Source organism: Drosophila yakuba, chromosome 3L (genome assembly GCF_016746365.2).
Source record: "Drosophila yakuba strain Tai18E2 chromosome 3L, Prin_Dyak_Tai18E2_2.1, whole genome shotgun sequence".
NCBI classification, from domain to species: Eukaryota; Metazoa; Arthropoda; class Insecta; order Diptera; family Drosophilidae; genus Drosophila; species Drosophila yakuba.
Window position 1 is genome coordinate 8,495,566 of NC_052529.2, and position 17,705 is coordinate 8,513,270.

Genomic DNA, 17,705 nt, shown 5'->3' on the forward strand with positions numbered 1-17,705 from the left:
AATTTCTAGACACTTTGTCTTGTGACAGTTCTAAATGTGTAAAACATTGCTTAAGCCCAAAATAAAATCAAAGGCATTCTCCACGCGCGTTGCCTTTACTCGACGTAGTCTGCCCACTGCCTAAAAATATAATTTTCATATTTAAATATACATTTCAATACTTTACCCAATGAATTTTCCGTTCTTTGTGAAAAAAAAACTCACTGACGGTTTCCTGCGTTTCGCTCTCAATAAGCTCGTAATGGAAATTAACCCTTTGTTGTCAGAAATGATGCAACCGGGTTTTCAAATTGTCGTTCACATGAAAACTACTTCGAACTAGTAAAAATGTTGTTTGCATGTACGTATCATTTGCCGCTTAACCCCTCTCTGCCCCACGATTTTAGCCCATGAGCGGCGTTAATTGAGCTCTTTATTGTTGTTCCTGCTCCAGCAATGTTTTTTTATTTTTTTTTTTTTTGTAATTGCCGGCGAGTGTTAATTAACTAAGCTGTCGGTTTGCATATAAAGTTGAAAGTGGAAACGAAATGTTTTGGGCTTTTATTGGGGCGGCATTGAAAAGGAAGATGTTGATTAGGAAGTTGTTTAAAAATCATAGTATTTTAAAAACATTTAAAACTGTAAGTCTAAGCCGTTTAGGTCTTAACTACTGACCCATTTTTTATAGTCCAATTACAGTACGATTTAATTATACTTACAGCTGTATTGTCAATAGAAACAACTAAAGGTCTTTAAAGCGCATACTCACCTGGAAAGAAAACAAAAACAGAAAATATGAATAAAAATTACAATTATATATGAAGTATTTTATATGTAAAAAGAAGGTATAAAACCACGTATATATATGTAGATATATGACTCGATTTAATCAACGAGCACCATGTTCACTTTTATGTTGAATCGAGAAAATGCAGAAAAGTGAGAAGAGAAGAAAATGGGAGAGCGCTTAAAGCAAATAGCAATCAATGGAAACATTAAATGCACTTGTCGCAGATGCCAAGACAATTTCTTCATATGCATACGAAAATGAAACAATTTGAAAACCGCTGCTGCACTCATAGCTTTTCTTGCATTTTTGACACTTTTCCAAGTAATTAACCGAAAACCAGCCTCCCCAACAGCGGCCATTGAGAAACCATTTAAGCGAGTGGAAAATATATGTGTATTATATTTTTTATTGATTTAGCTGCGGTGGAAAATTTAGTTGAGCACTTTTGTTGGCTCATTAAGTGGGCAAACATATTTTTGCAATTCGCATCCAGCAGTCAGCATTTTGGTGGCCATTTGGCAGATGATTAGACGAATGCACATACCTCATACGCCCTGTTCGCCATATGCAACATTTCACAGTAATAAATCTGCCCCACTTCCACTGCCAACGCGCCGAAAATGCAATTTCATCTCTGATCAAAGGCCAAATTGAATTTTCTATACCATTTTTCCCCAGCAGGCAGAGGCAGGAATTTCGGAAAATTCTGAAACATATTCGTCCACATCCATCAGACAGTTTCGCCGCCTTCGAATTTGTATTTGTATTTCTCAGTTTTGTTTTCGTTAACTTTGAGGCAGGTGTATTGTATTTACTATGAGTGGGCGGCATGCCATTTGGCCAGCGGCAGTTTGTTGTTTTTCCCTCAAATACTTATATTTGCTTGTTGGGCCATAAATCCATGGGGAATTGTTAAATGAATTAGCTAACTAAAAATTAATTGGTTTAAATCGTTTAAAGCGTCAATTGGACTCAGTTGATTCGTGGTTCACTGAGCTTTGGTGTTTGTGTTGTTTTAGCATTTTCTCGCCCACTGCGAATCGATTCCAACACTTTCCGCCAAACACTGGCAATTTTCCCTTGGTTTCTTTTTATTCGTAAAGCCAACAATTGCTTTGATTTCCCACCCATTTTCCGGCCAACGAAACCGCAACTTAATTGAAATGAAAACCAAATTTTAATGAAGCAAACCGTGAAGCGACAACCGGCAGACTGATGGAAATGGAAATGTGGGCGGATGCCGAAGGATCCAACTTGTGGGTGGAATTTTCATTTCACAGTTTTCCTTTTGTTTTTTTTTCCCCCCCCCACCCGCAACCCCCTTTTTATTCTGGGCCCTACATTGTCGCTGTTCTCGTTGCTACTTTAAGTGTTTTTTGTTTGCAGTTTTCCGTCTGTCAGTATTTCCTTTTTTTTTTTTTCTTATTTTTTTTTTTTTTTTTTTTTGTTTTTGTCTTTCAATGAATTGAGTGGGGCACACACTACTTACACACCACTGCAACACCACCGACCGCCCATTTCCGCCCCTCGTGGGCAGCCATGAATCGACTTTCATCAAATGCAAACCGTTTCACAGTCTCTTATGCAAATTTTCTTTCATTTTTTTGCAGCTCTTTCAATTTGCGATTTAGTCTTCCCTTTTTTTTTGTCTTCTTTTTTTTTTTATGCAGTGGCCACTTGCCGAATGCGTTTGCATCTCGCATTTTGATATACTCTAGCCGAGGGCAGCAGAACTTTGCCCAGAAGTCCGCCTCTTTCACAGAACTTGCCACTTAGTCGATGTCCGGGCATTTGTCAATCTGTCCGGATGTGTGCTTAGGGCATTAGATACATTTAGATACATTTGCTGTAATTCGCTTTTTGTATTTCACGATAGGTATTCAGCCTATGTATATTTCCACCTGGATATTTTCCAACTGCATATTTTCCAAATGTAGTATTTTTCCAAAGTGAAATACAAGCTTATTACCAATTCTGATTGCGTTTGCTAATTTTCTCATCTTCATTTCCATTTACTTTTCGTAGTTTTTGCAGCTCTCAAGTGCCGCACATCAAGGTTTAACATCATGGCAATTTACATTATTATATTGCTCGTCCGGTGGAAAAGTAAAAGTTTCCTGCTACTTCCTCCTATTTGCACAGCTAATTAACGAAATATGTCGATTGCTATTTGATGTGAACCCACCCCCCCGAAACCCCCCACCACTTAACCCCTTTGTGGCACCACCCCCCCCCCCCCCCCCTTTATTTTGTTCATCCTCCCTCTTTGTTTGCTCAACAAATTAAGTCAATTTTTTGGCAGCTGCTGCTGCTGTTGTTGGCTTAAATTAATGCATGTCGCTCGGTACTCGCCTCTTCTCGGCGTGTTAATTGAATAAAAAGCATGTGCGCCAATGGCCAGAGGGGCGGGGCATTTGGCTTAGAGGTACGGCACACACTACACTACTGGGTGTATGTATGTACCACTGGGCCAGCAAAGAAAACAGCAGTGAAATAGTTGAGCACGCCCAGCAGCTCTCAAGTGAGCAGGTTCGCATCTCCACATACACACATAAGTTCGCCAGCTGTGACCCGAGACTGCTACACCTTGCCACAGCTCACCTGGTCAGCACTGAGAAAAAAACAGCCCAGATACAACTGATTCTATGCCTTGATCTACCAATAGCTTGAAAATAATCAACTAAGTTATACAAAACATAAATTTTGAGCCATATGCATATCACATTAAAGATGTTTTATACTTGATCATTTTTCTTGATAGTTTCTAATATATTTTCCAGTGCATTTTGGGTGCAGATTCCCTTGCCTTACCACCTGAACCTCCAGGTATCCATAGCCCAAGCTCAGCTTTCTGTGCATCTAATAAACGCAAATTGACAACGAGCAGCGAAAGATGATAAAATTGGAGGGCAGGAGGATGGAGAACTTGGGATGGAGCAGCGAGCATAGTGGAACAACACTCGTGACACTTTAATCTGGCGGATAGGGTAAATAGACAAAGTAGTCATCAAGTCGGGCTGAATTCCCCCAGCGCCGGCCACACAATGAGATAAGCAAACGGGCCTGACTGTGCAAATATTACATATATCGAGGTGTCAAAACCGACACATCCACCACTATTACAAGAACAATGTAAGTCAGACCTCTCGATCATGATGATGATGATGTAAAGTCAAATACTGGCTGTCATGTCGATGATCTAAGGCCCAGTTTCTTTAAGATATTAGCGTTGTGCTAGTGAAATGCATTATCAACTTGGATTTATGACTGGCAAACTATATACAGTGTGTTTATATATGGAGAAAATGCATTTCAAATGATGAATTCAATTCGTTGACTAATTGTCATACATATAGTAGCTATATTTCAATTTAATGGCAGATAAGAAACAAGCATTTTTCTTGTGCTGCATAATCCCAGTCAGCCATAAATTAATCTTGTGATTGTGTCAAAATCCCTATCCATCACTTTAATTATATATGACCCACATAAAAAAAAAACATGCTTTATACCCCCGATCATAAAATACCCATTTAATGGAACGGCTAAACTTAAAAATCTAAAAACTGATAGCTGATAAGCTGAAGTCAGGCGAGACGCCACAAGTATTCGAATCGGGTTTTATTTACGATCCCTACAACGCCACAAAATATCCCATGGATAAGGTGAGTAGCGAGTAGTGCTGGTAATTCCATAAATTAAAGTGATTATCTTCTTCAAATTGATTGGCCATAAAGGTGTCGTGAAACGTATCTGTGGCCAGGGAAATTGTTCGATGATAATCGCTCTAATGATTTTCTTTGCCATCGCTGCCAGTGTATTGCTGTATAGTGCAACACCTCGTTCGCAGATCAACCTTTATTGTTCATCTCATCTCCGGCCGTTTATTGTTCATATTCATTTTCATTTTCCCGGCCCAATTTATTGGCCCCATGCCAGGAGGCGGCATTCTCCTGCTATTGTATAATGTCCATATCTCTATATCTATATCCATAACCATAACCACATGTGCACACACATATGTATGTATATGTATACGGTGTAATCAGCTTGTGTCTGAATTCTGCTGCTGAGTGTAATCAAGGCAATCACAAACAACAACATTTTCACACTTTATTGCAGTTGAAAGAAATTTTCTAAAATTTATTTCGCTTCATTTACCTCTAATATTTTATTATATTGCTTTAAGTTTGCAACATTTTTTGTGTCATTTTTTTTTTTGTATCACTTTTATGTATTTTGCGGAATTTATATGGGCTTCGGTTGACATATATTTTTGATGGCGGATTAAGTTGGAATATACAAATTAGTCAGGGACAGTTTTTCTAACCGAACTGCGTCACTCAGTGATTTATGAAGCGAGTTGGCAAAGTTCTGTTTCAACGATTTCTATAACTTTAGGGAAGGTAAGTATGTCAAAACACACTAAAGAATTATTAATTTCCACTCTGCAAAAATCCAAAAAAAACAACTATATTTTATCCAAAAAAATGATTTATGATGTTCTTAAATTTTAAATTACACATTCCACCAAATAGAAATAGTTTTTACTGCACAATTTTGGATCAATTTTCGAAAAAGTATTACTTTGCGGCAGCTACCGCAAGCATTTATAATTTCCTTCCATAAACTTCTGTTCTTTTATTTGTTTTTTTGGCCGAAACACCAAACAAATTGGGTTCATTTCTGGTAGCCAGCAAAATGTTTCAACTTCCGCCGCCCATTCAATCTTATCAAGCGTCCTTGGCTGGCGCAGTCCAAAAAGTTTTATTACCACCTCCCCAACAATTTTGTGGTTTCGTCAGCAGGAGTATAAAAATTTGATGATTGCCACCAACAAAAAAATAAAAACAAATTCTATTTAAGACGTTTAAATGAGGAATTCCTACATTTAACGGTGGAAAAATACCTAAGCATTGGTAGACAATGGGAAAAAAGAAGGAAAATCAGAAGAAAAGCGCACGAAAAATTATGAGAAATGAATGACGTCTAAATGTTCGCGAAGGTTAAGACAAATGGCACATGTTGTCGCCCATTTTCATGGGGGGTTGGCAAAAAGTCTTAAGAGTCATTCCCTCATTCCACTTTTCATGCCATGAAAAATTGAGCCAAGATAAATAAATCCAAAAAGGAAAACAAATGCGTTAACAAAAGCCAAGGAAAAGAAATCAAATAGAAATGGATATAAAAGCGTATGACTCATTTGCGTTTTGTTATTTTTTTGTTTTTTTTTTTTTGTTTTTGGGAGTGTGGCAGATGTTTTCGAACAAGTTCGTTGAAATTTTGATGAGCTAAAATTTCATTCTGATAATTGCGTTTAGCATTTGACTCTTTAGGCACAACAAAGGTGTATCTTCCTCAAGGTGTTCCCCCCAATCGCCCTTATCCCTTGATTTTAGTCTTTTGGTCTTTTGGTCTAGGTAAAAATGTAGCTTTAGTTTTGTGTGCACTTCTGGCCAAGAGCCAAGGCGTCTGCCATCTTGATAAAGTGTTGGCCAAAAAACGTACGCCACATTAGTGGCAGACTATGTACATTCCCCCTGGCAACACACGTCTATATATGTAGGTATATATGTGTGTGTGTGTGTGTATATGGCCATGTATGAGTTACTAGAAGAAATAGAAATGTCATTTGACAAAAGCGAATGCACGAGATATTGCAGAAAGCACAGATCGAATGGGTATATATGTATATGTATGTAGATATATAAGTGGTTCTATGGGCCACACAAAATGTCAAACGAATGCAAGCCAAACTAATTGCAGAGCGGGCCAACAACGAGAGCCAATGCGATAGCACACCAAATGTAATGACTGGCATACCTTTCCTTTATTTGGGGAAATGATTTGACATATAAACACTGAGTGCAAAAGGTCAATGTTTGTGGAAGGTAATCAAAACCAAATGCTTACACTCGTATTGTTTAGACAAATGTGATCATTTAGTATTGCATATATCATATTCCATATATTCTTTTCTTTAAATCATATTCCATATATTCTATTCTTTAATTCCTATTCCATATATTCTATTCTTTAATTCCTATTCCATATATTCTATTCTTTAAATCCTCTTCCATATATTCTATTCTTTAAATCCTATTCCATATATCCTATAAAATTATACCTATGATCTATTTCTTGGCTAGCTGAAAGTCAGGGCAAAAGTGTAACCAGCTTGTGCTAAATATGGACGGCGCTTTAAATATTTGATAGAAATACCTCCAACTAATGCCTCGACATGTACTCCCCTTGCAATCTTTGGCTTAATGGCCAACAAATTGTTGCTTTGACCTGACTCAGCTTGACCATATTTACTACCAACCACCTCCCCCCCTGGCAGACAACCCACATGATGACCTTATATACAATGCATTGTAAGCGCTGCCACAATCGCAACTTCAGTCACGCACATAAAGCTGTTTCACTCAGACCCACTCACAACAAATTAAAGCTCAATTTGCCTTCGTTATAAACTAATCAATTTTTTACAAGCCCCTTGCTCCCTTGTTGTTGCAGCAACAACAGAAATATATATTGAAAACTTGATGGCAGGATCAAAAGTAGAGCAGCCCGGCAATAAATGAGATTGGATACACATTTTTAAAGAGCTTCGTGTTTGCTTCCACAAACTGACTCGAGTTTTGAGAAGCATTAGGTTTGATGGTGTTTTGATAATGTGGAAAGATAGAAAACTGAAGAACGAGAAATAATATCCATAAAAAACTATTGATATTGGATATCTACCTAAATCCGTTTGGTATTTTTGTTTAATTTCCAAGTATCCCTAGTTTTTCTTTCGTTGCGGCTGGTCTTTTTGCTTTAAGGCCAATAATCTTTTGTTTATATGAACGTATGTACATAAATGGCAAAGTAAACTTCAAGCTAAAAGCCAAATTATTTATAATATCTTTGCACCAGCCCCCCTTTTTATTATTAAGCAATATTTTCCCTCAAAGTCTGTGATTTTTGCTTGATATGAGTTTTTTTTTTGGTGATAAAAATTGCAACTCCTGCGATTTGATTTATCGTAAACAATTATTGATAAAGTACATATATCTACAGACTGTCAGTATCCAAGGGACTATAAATTGTTTGTGCAACAAAAGCCGCTGACAAACGAAGTCTCTATGACAAATGAGCCGAGAAAGCAAATAAAATTTCAATTCAGGCAAGTGCGATTATTAAGATCGATGTGTGTGCTTTTGAATGGAAAGATAAGCGTAAAACACGGGCCAAATAATGGCTAACCAATAAATATGAAACAATTGAATCTATCATAATTTTCAGGAAGTTGCAATCATATCAGGTTATGGGTAATCTAAGAATGCTCAAGGCACGACCTAACCATTTGCTATATCTATCAATATTTATACAAATATAAAATACTCTTACGAAATTCGCAGAAGGCTCATAACCGTATCAACACTCCCGGCCATAAAGAAGCCCATAATAATGCAATTCTGTTGGCGAAAGTGATAAGAGTAATGGAATGCTAACTCCTTTGATCCGTGAGTTAGCATTGCAAATAACCAAATAACGAAAGTGAATGAGTAAAAACCTTGATATCGATCAATTTCCCGTATTAAATATTTTTTATTGTGACATTGTTTTTTGGTCGAATTAAGGTCGAAAGCTTATCGCAGTTGCCAAGGACGGAGTGGCTAAAAATATGTTAAGTAGCAAAATGGCTTAAAAAGTTGAAAATGTAATTATAGTTATAGCTATCTGAAAACAATTGATAATTGCGTCAGCAGCAGCCGCCTCAAAAATAAAAGGCTAATTGAAGGAACTAACAAAGCAGAGAAAAGCAGCACACACATTCTATGTGAAGCAAAGCAAAGCGAATTTTCCAAAAATATGTTTGTGCAATTAAAAATAAAACGAACGAATGGCAAAAGATATGCCGAGAATGAAAACAATTTTAAAAGGTAAATTAAGCTAATGGATATTTTTTCGGGGGTGTGCAAGGGGGGTGCAAGGGGGGGCGGGGCAATGAGGTTGTCTGCCAAGACGCTCCAAATTGCAATTACTTGTTGCAGCAATTTTCATTTATTTCGTTAGCTAATTTTAGTCTCACTGCCCATTTCCTTGGATTTTCCTATTTTCAAAAGCAAATCATTTTCGGCACTGAGAAATATAAAAATGTTTACTATTTTCCCTCAGTTCAAAATGTTTATTTCAATTCATTTCTCATTTTTCACTCCTACTTTTTTGCCCATTCTATCTTTCGTTATTTGCCTACATTTTTTTTTTTTTTTTGCTCTGTTTCAGTGCTCATCGTTCGGCACATGATCAGCGGTCTAAACTACGTCAGCAAACCAACAATAAATAAAAAAAGAAAAAACTGATTATGTTAAAGGAAAATCTGAGGTATATGTGTGATTTGCGTTGACCCGCGAGAGATCTGATTAGGAAAATGTGCTCGGAAAAATCAGCTTTAGGCGTCTTTGATAGTGTGGTATTTTTTATTTGTATTATATTATATTTAAATAATCTCTACGAGGGTAATTTGTCAAATGTCAAGATCTGGGTGACAACGGTGCGTATGATTAGGCTTATAATGCAAACACCTATTTAAGTAACCTTGAAAGGGGGAATGAATTTATGGCTAACAAGATTGTAAGTCTTTTGTGTTTCTATTGAAATTATTCTCATATGAATATTGGGTTCATTTACTGCTACTTTTCCTGATTTTTAAGCTTATCCTTGACTTTAAATTTACTTCTTTATGCCCTGATTTTCTAGCCTATCCTTGATTTCATATTACGCATTCGCCCCGTGTGTCCATCATAACTGCAATTTCATCACACCGTCGAGCTATTGCCTCGTGTCACACTTTATTCAACGCTAAATGGCCAACTTTGTTTGCCCAATATTTTTCATTTCCATTTTGTTAGTTGTTAAACTGAAACTCGTGATTGAGTTTAACTAATCGCAGAGCCAGTCTTAACAATTTGCGCACGCTTTCGGCCAGGGGCAAGAAAAATAAGGCAAGAGCCCCCTTGTTTTCTTAGTGTTAGTTAAAACAGCAAGACGCTAACTCGGCATAAGATGCTTTAGTTTGGCTTACGATTTTCTTGGATAATGAACGGGGGCACAGGGAGGGGGCTTAAAAGAAATGGGTGATAAAAGACAGAGGAGAGAGAGAGAGAGTGGGAGTGGGAGTGGGAGAGCGAAAGCCTGGCATTACCGGCTCAAAAAAGACAATAACAATTACAAGCCAAAATGAAAACAAAAACGTAAGTGAAGCTCGCAGCGATACACTCAAAGACATGACGCGCATGTCTCTCCCCTTTTGGAGACTTTTCTCTTTGCTCTCTCTCTCTCTCTCTCTCCGTCTCTCTGTGAGCAAGTCTCTCTCCATATTCCACCCACTGAGCGTGTGTGTGTGGGCGTCGTATTTCGAACATGTCCTTCGAATTTCCGGGTTTTGCTACTTTGACATTTGCAACATGCTACGCCTGGCTAACAGCAAGAAGCAGAACAAGTCGGGGAATATCGTAGGGGCTTGAAGAACGGTGGCCAAAGGGGGGGTGGCCTAAAGGGGGGCGGCCTAAAGGGAAGCCTAAAGGGGAGCTTAAACGGTGGATTTCGGGCACCATATAGTGGCAAAACATTCTTCGTATACGAGCATTTTTCAGGCCCCAGCTGCTTCGGCTTCGGCTTCTGCTGCTGCTGCTGCTTCCTGTTTACAACCAACACATGTTCAACTCACGGCTGGACTGGCGAGGGGTGCAGGGGGTGGAGGACAGTACAGGACGTAAGGACAGCATTCCACAGTGGAAATCTGTGCAATGGCGGAGTATTTGCGGGGGTGGCGGCTCATCAAAACTCTATATAGGTCTGTGTGTCTTTTGTGTGCCACATGCCGCCTGCCGCCAAGCGGGGTTATTTCCCCCTTGTACTTTTCTCGATTTTTAGGCATTTCGCGAACTTTTGTTTCTATTTCCCATTTCCCATTTCCCGTTTTCCGTTTTTACCATTTGCTTATTCTTTTGTATGCTTGTGTCCTTTTTGACGTCATCGTGGCAAACAAATGAAGTCAACATTATTTCATTTATGGATTTTGTTATTAATGTTGCACGAACTGTGAATGTTTTAGTGCCTGCTGTCGATGTGTGTTGCTGTTGCTATTGTTATTTTTAGTGCTCAATTTTGCTGCCTTTCGGCTTTCGTGACTGTTTTCCAACTTCCTGGCAGTTTGTTTTGTGTGCCACTCGGCCTCCTCCTGTTCTTGTTGTTGTTGTTGTTGTTATTGTTGTTGTCCATCATTTTGCCAACAGAAATTCCGGCGGCAACGCCTACGAGCAACTTTAAGAGCACATAAACAAAATGTTTACTCAGGGCTCGTCTTCATAAATAAATTTCTTTAGGGGTGCTATTGTTTTTGTGAATTACAACAGATATATCTAGTATTTAAATTAAGCGAGTAGATTACCTTAAGAGGTTTTTAATAAAAATCCCGATACTTTACATTAACAAGGATGCCCGATTTCTTTCAGTGCCACCGAACTCAACCAAACTGAAGCCAAAGTCGGCGGGCGGCAAATGCCAAAAAGTGTTGCCCGCTTTCAGGCGCCGCCAAGAGGATACGTACATATACGTCTAGTTATCCGTGTGTTAGTTTCGGATTTAAGTTACTGTACCACGAATTTTGTGTGAGTGTGCGCTCGCTTTGTGGTATTTAACCTTAATTTGATTCCTTTCTTCTGCCATTTTCCTTCTGCTCATTTTTTTTGTTTTTTTCCGGTTTTTTTTTTTTTTTTTTGGTTGAATTGCTGCCTTTGCCAGGTACAAAAAGTTGCCGACGTCCTTGCTGCGGATGATAGAGAAAGGTTGGCATGGCCAAATGCCAGCGAATAATTTCCTACTTTACCATTTTGTTTTTTAAATGGCAAGTCAGCGAAAATTGATTAAACATTTGCACTCACACTTTAAACCGAAGATATGAATGGTAGTGCTGCAGATATGCGATTATGATATGCATCGCGATCTTTTTAAAATAGACATGGCAAACATATTGTTTGACCGCAATTTTGTGGGAACAACGAAAAAAATTACCACCAGCTGCTTGGCATGACAAATTCGCACGCCAGCATTTTTCCCTGCTCAGTTTAGTTTTTCCTCAGCTGCACTTATTGCCAGTGTGCACACAAATACATATATTCTTGTATATTTATGAAAATATTTTTCACACTTTGTAGACACTTTTGTTTGATAATTCTGGCATGAGCTTTTCACACATCTCACTTAATTAAAATTGCAAAAATGCATGGATGTTTTTTGTTACCTTAAGATTTGCAGCCATTCAAAGCGGCTTTTTCAATTAAAAGTTTTAATTGCATCAAACCAAGTCAATGAATCAATGAGTTCGCAAAACTTTTCTACCAAGCGAAGATAAGTTTATAAGTAAAATTCTATTCATAGTTTAATGCATTTCTATCATCATCTTTGCAGGTTTGTGACATGCATGCAAAATGCACCCAAAATGAGCGGCTAATCAATCTGATTACGTGAATATTGATTCACATTAGCGATCAATTGACGACACACAATATGCCTTATGTCATTGAAAAAAAAAAAATTCTAGATTAATGATTAGCTGCTAATTTGCAATCAATATTGATGGGGGGCAGGGCACAAGGAGATAGTCAATCCCTGCCACTTGTTTATTCGGTCAAACAACAATTTGAGCTGTCATTTATTTATGCCAATTGCCGGCGCTTCGTTTTATGCAACATTGACATGCAAATCGAATAAAATATAATTGCCCATCAGCTCGAAAAAGACAGCGTGGTAATAGAACAACGACGAGACGAGAGACAAGAGACAAGAGACAAAAGACGAGATACACATGGCTCTTGTAGATAGCATTTTAAATTCCACTTGAAATAATGCATTCATTTGCTTTCATAATTCAATTGGACGGCACTAAAGGTGCTGACGAGCTATTATGTTGCACTTTATAGTTTATTTAACTGCATGAAATGAATACGAAATAAGTGGTTAAATGTTTATCCGTTAAGTGATGTTGCTTGGCAGTTTCTGTTGATATGCAGATGAATCCAAAGAACACATGCATTTTGCTACAGTTAGAAAGGCTAACTAAAACTTAAGCTACCAAAACGGAAAGTTCTCATTAATCTCTGGAAATCTCTTGAATCCATCCATTATTTAATTAACTTAACAATGCCATCTAGCTGAATAAGAAACTAGCTTCATAAGTTTTCCCAAGTGGAACTGGAATCGGGCAAATAAATCCCCTCGAAACCGACCACTCGTCCAACTTTGAATTGGATCACCAGCTCATCAGCTAGATACAAATCAAATGCCTTTGCTTATCAGAGGAACTAAACCAACTTTTGAGCTTTGTACTTGACGGCGGCACACGCAGCTATATGCTTTTATTGTCTTACACTCGAAGAATTTATGTGAGCCAGGCGAGTGATTTGTGCCAGACGAACGACTCCATTTCTTTGCAACTAAGTCCGGCAATCTTATCTCCTTCCCTTGGGCAGTTTGTTCATGTAAGATTTTGTAGTTTAGTGCAGCTTATCGCTCACTTGATTTTACCCTGCGACCCTCTCAATTGGACTTGTTACACTGCCCAAAAAGGCTGGCATATGTAAGATAAATTCATTTAAGATATCATCTTACAATGTCTATAATTAATTTGCTTAATAAAAGGAATCTCTTACTAGGAAATACTATTTCAATGTCCTGCAAAATCTTCTTTTAATGTGAAAAACTTGTAATTTGATTTGGAAATCGATTGAAAATTGTTTCTGTGCATGCAACGCTCTTCACACTTGCCCCTGGCTATCTGCAGCTTATCAGCCCGCTTCACCCTCTTTTCCGATGTTTATTTTGCCGTATTTAACTAGTGTGTTTTATAAAGTGTATTTTTCCTTTTTTTTTTTTTAATGCGGTAATCAAATGCTTGTGTGAACACACGACATCGCTTCGATGATAAGAAGTAAGAAAAATTAAGAAAAAAAAGACGCTTAACTACAAAAAAATAGAGCAACACCTTTACATTTTGTACAACAATAAATTAAGAAAAAAAAAAACGTTGAATACAAAACTTTTGGCCAGACAGAAATGGTTTTCATACAAGTGAGTGCTCGGGTTTCCGCTTATTGATTTATGGAAACAACTTGAGTGCCATATGAAAGGGGATACTTGGGCCTGCTTTTCATTATGCTGACCGATTATGACACTTTTTAATGGAATTTTCTCGTTCTGCTTTTATGCTATTGATTTCTGGTTACGTTGCCGTCGGCCAAGTGGGCGTTTCTCTGTGGACGGGGCTGATGTAAAACCAGCAAAAATATAAAAAAAAAATTGCAACAGCACACAAAAATGGCAAAAATAAGGGAATTAAAAAGCTTTCCGAATCGAATTCCTTGCCACAGATGGGTTTTTCATTCCACATGCTGGTCAAGACCAATTCCTTTCTGATTCCTTTCTTATGCAAATGTCTTGGAACAGATTTAAAGGGGTTAAAGTGCGGGTGAGGAAAGAGGCAGACACTAATGCTGAATCGATGGTGCTGCAAAATTGCTGTGTAATTGTTTGGAAAAAGAAATTGCAATCGAAGTGCAACGTAAAGTGGGTAACAATTGCAGAAAAGTAAGATGAACGACGGCCTTGAGTTGGTAAATAAATGGCACCCGCAGGAAAATATATCTTTAAGATACCAAATCTTCTAGATATTGATCAATTTAAATAAGGAGAAATCCCCATAGTGGCTATAAATATTTAAAGTACTTTTAAATACCTATGCTATATACATTTTTACAATAGAATATACAGTCATACCAAAAAACCCCTGATTAGAAAAATTACATATAATTTTCCAGGCGCCCCAAATCTCTGTAATCTCGTAAATATTCCATTAGAAGACTAAAATGTCATAAATTTAGTCCGAAAAAATTCCTACAGACACTTAAAACTAATTATACTCGACAATTGGATTGCTGGCCCAGATTGCCCAATGGGTTAAGGTTTTGATAACACTGTCTCGCTGTCCGGCAGTTGTGGAGGGGGTTAATCGAGGCGGTTTGGGGGCGGGGTCGGAGTCGGACCACGTTCAATGTACCTCAATGACCCCACAACCACGAGTGCTACATGCGACACCCGCTTGAGCATTTTCTGTACCCTGTACAGTGTACACTTTAACCTTGCGACAACCCTCAGCTCGATTTCTCGTTTTCCCCTCCTTGACTCGCCGCTTACTTCTAGGTTAATAGCCTTATCAATTTTGATTTGAGCCGCACTTCGACATAAAGCAATAGCTAGATAGATAGATGGATACTTGCATTACTGCCCTAATGCAGAGCATTGGAAATCGCTACACAAATGGGGTCATCCTGTGGCAAGCATCTCCCCAAAATAAAGCCCACTCCCAAAGCCATCAAATTGATTTATGTTCGGGAAGACATGAAAAATTTTTGGGTTTTACTTTAAACATTATTTTGCTATTAATTTGGATTGGGGTTATGCGAAACGTGTCCAAATCTGCTGCCTGCCACCCCAAATAGCTCCCCAATTCCCCCCATTATTTTGCATATTTCCGGACGTGCGATGACCCAATCACAGAATAATTCGTATTTTATGACTTGGTTTTTTTTTAGGTTTCGTTGTGAATCGAGGGGTATTTTTCGTTAGTTTTCGAGTGGTAACAGATTGCCAGCACTTTGGGGGGTAATGTTTTTTCTTCTTTTAGTAGGCAATATTTTGGAAAATTTTCAAGTATTTTCTGCATTTAATTGCGCCCTGTACTCACCATTAATGCCGCTGATCAGTGGGTAGTTACCATCACGGCCGCCAATTAAGTTTTTTAAACCAGTTTCGATCAGTGTTGGGGACGATCGCTCCCTGTCGCTCATTTTTTCATAAAAATTTCCGAAATTTTGTGATTATACACGAACAAAAAAATGTCTCGTTGCGGGTTTTTTGCTGGCCTGCAGATTGCTGTTGCTTTTCTCTCTGTGTGTATGTGTTTTTTTCTCTTTTTTTATTTTTATAGTATATTCTTGCAACAATAATAGTTATAATGATGTTTATCTCACAACAATAACAATTAATTATTTAATTTATAACGAACGAAATTTGTATCTCACTTTGATGGTTATTTTTGATTTGGTTGCTTAGTTTAGTTATATGTTATGTTGGTTTTGTTTTTTGTTTTTTGGATCACAATCGAAATTAATTTAATTAAACCTTTGAAAATATTGCACGTTTTCCGTTACGATTTATTGCTTTGTCTATATATATATACGATCTTTCTCTATAGATTTTTACATAGATATTTTGTATACGTATAGAGATGTATATAGATATATTTGTATATTATTACTTTTCTGTTGGATTTTTGTTATGCTGGCTATAAATAAAGGCACCGCGAATTCATTCAACAAGATTTTTATGTTTTAACAACAACTTTTGCGAGTACAACAAGAAATGTTGGGTGTATTTATTCGTTAAAAACTAATTCATGTGGCTGTTTTTAAATGTACGTTTCGCTGACTTTGCGGTTATATTTTTTTTTGTTTTTTGTTAGGTTTATTTTCGTGTAATTGAATTTGTTGTTTCATTGGCTAATTATGCTATTTTTATAGCGCTTTTCCTGCTGCAAATGCCGAATGCGTTTGGTTTTCTCTAGTTGCTGTATTTTATTTTGCTGTGGCTTTTCTATTTTGTTTTTCCTCTGCGTTTTTATTTTTTCCTTTTTTTTTGTTGTTCACAGTTTTCAGTTTCAAAAACGTTTAACGCTGAAATTTGTTGTTAGGCTTTTTCGCTATTTAGCTTTTTTGTTGCTTTTATTTTTGTGGCGGCACTAAAAATAAAATCAATTGCTTTTTGGTTAGAGTTCTGCTTGGCTTTCTATATATATATATATATATATATATTCCGTGTTACATATATATGTTGTAGGTGTGTGATATCTTATTGTACAGTTATAAAGCACTAATATGGCATTTGCAATAGTTGGTCGCCCGGCGTGCGACAGAGATGGCAGATTTGGTAAAGAAGAAGACGCTGCAGCAGCTTAAATTTTTCCCTTTTTTTTAGTGAGTGTTTTTCCTTTTGGAGAATTTTAGGTATAGTTATGGGTGAGTGGGTGGCGGCGAGAGAGAGACGGCGAAATAGTAGGCGAAAAGCGACGAGCGCCCGACAGGGAAAATCGATGAAAAATGTTGACAACAGAAACGCGAACAACAACACCAAAACACACACAAACGCACCGAAATTTAACAATTTTTATTACAATTTCTAATTTGGTTTTTTTATGTGGGTGAATTAATTTTATTTAATTTTTAAGGGCGTGTAGTATCCTTAATTTTTTTTTTGGGTTGGTAAGAGGATTGAGTTTTCTTTTAGTTGTACCGTTTATGCGGTGCGTTCTTCTGGTATCCGCGTATCCGTGCGTTTGTATCTCAACGAACGACGCTCGACGTGTGAGTGTTTTAACGTGTGCTGCTGTTTTTACTGTAAAAATACGTTTCGGCTGCGCTCGGCTCACTTCGTGTCGTGTTGTGGGTGTAGTTGTGGCCGCTCTGCCGGCGTCGCTGTCGACGCAGAGCGCATGTGACAAGCGCCTACGAAAAACCGAATTTCGAAGTTCGAAAGGTCGACGGAAAAAAAAGTGAAATAGAAAGAGGCGCACGAGGATGCGGAAGTGGGGCCAACTCTACACCGAGTGGAGATGCATTTCCCGTATAAGAGAGAGCGGGATGGCGAGCGAGTGGAGAAATTGAGAGAGAGAGCGGCGTGTGAGGAGAGTGCGCGCAAGTCAGCTGATTGTTGTTTCTGTTTGTTTTACAATGCTTTTTGCACTATGAACATTACACTCACATTTCCCACAAAATATCTATGTACGTACGTTTGCATATATGTGCATATGTATATCGAAATCCAAGCAGACAAA

At 37.9% G+C, this 17,705-nt stretch overlaps 1 protein-coding gene across 6 annotated transcripts in view; it reads right to left on the reverse strand.

The window, feature by feature from the left end:
* LOC6533367 (hepatic leukemia factor) overlaps nt 1–17,705 on the reverse strand; it is a 54,744-nt gene that overhangs the window by 24,451 nt on the left and 12,588 nt on the right. Inside the window, exon 1 of one of the 6 annotated variants that reach the window (XM_015194476.3) lies at nt 15,561–17,530. The exons of 2 other annotated variants lie outside the window; for them this stretch is intronic. In XM_015194476.3, coding sequence (XP_015049962.1) covers nt 15,561–15,663 — 103 coding nt within the window. In that variant the 5' untranslated portion in view covers nt 15,664–17,530. Of the gene's footprint in view, nt 1–15,560; nt 17,531–17,705 lie in introns of those variants that run through there. 3 more of the 6 variants (XM_015194467.3, XM_015194477.3, XM_015194468.3) reach the window with 3 other exon arrangements.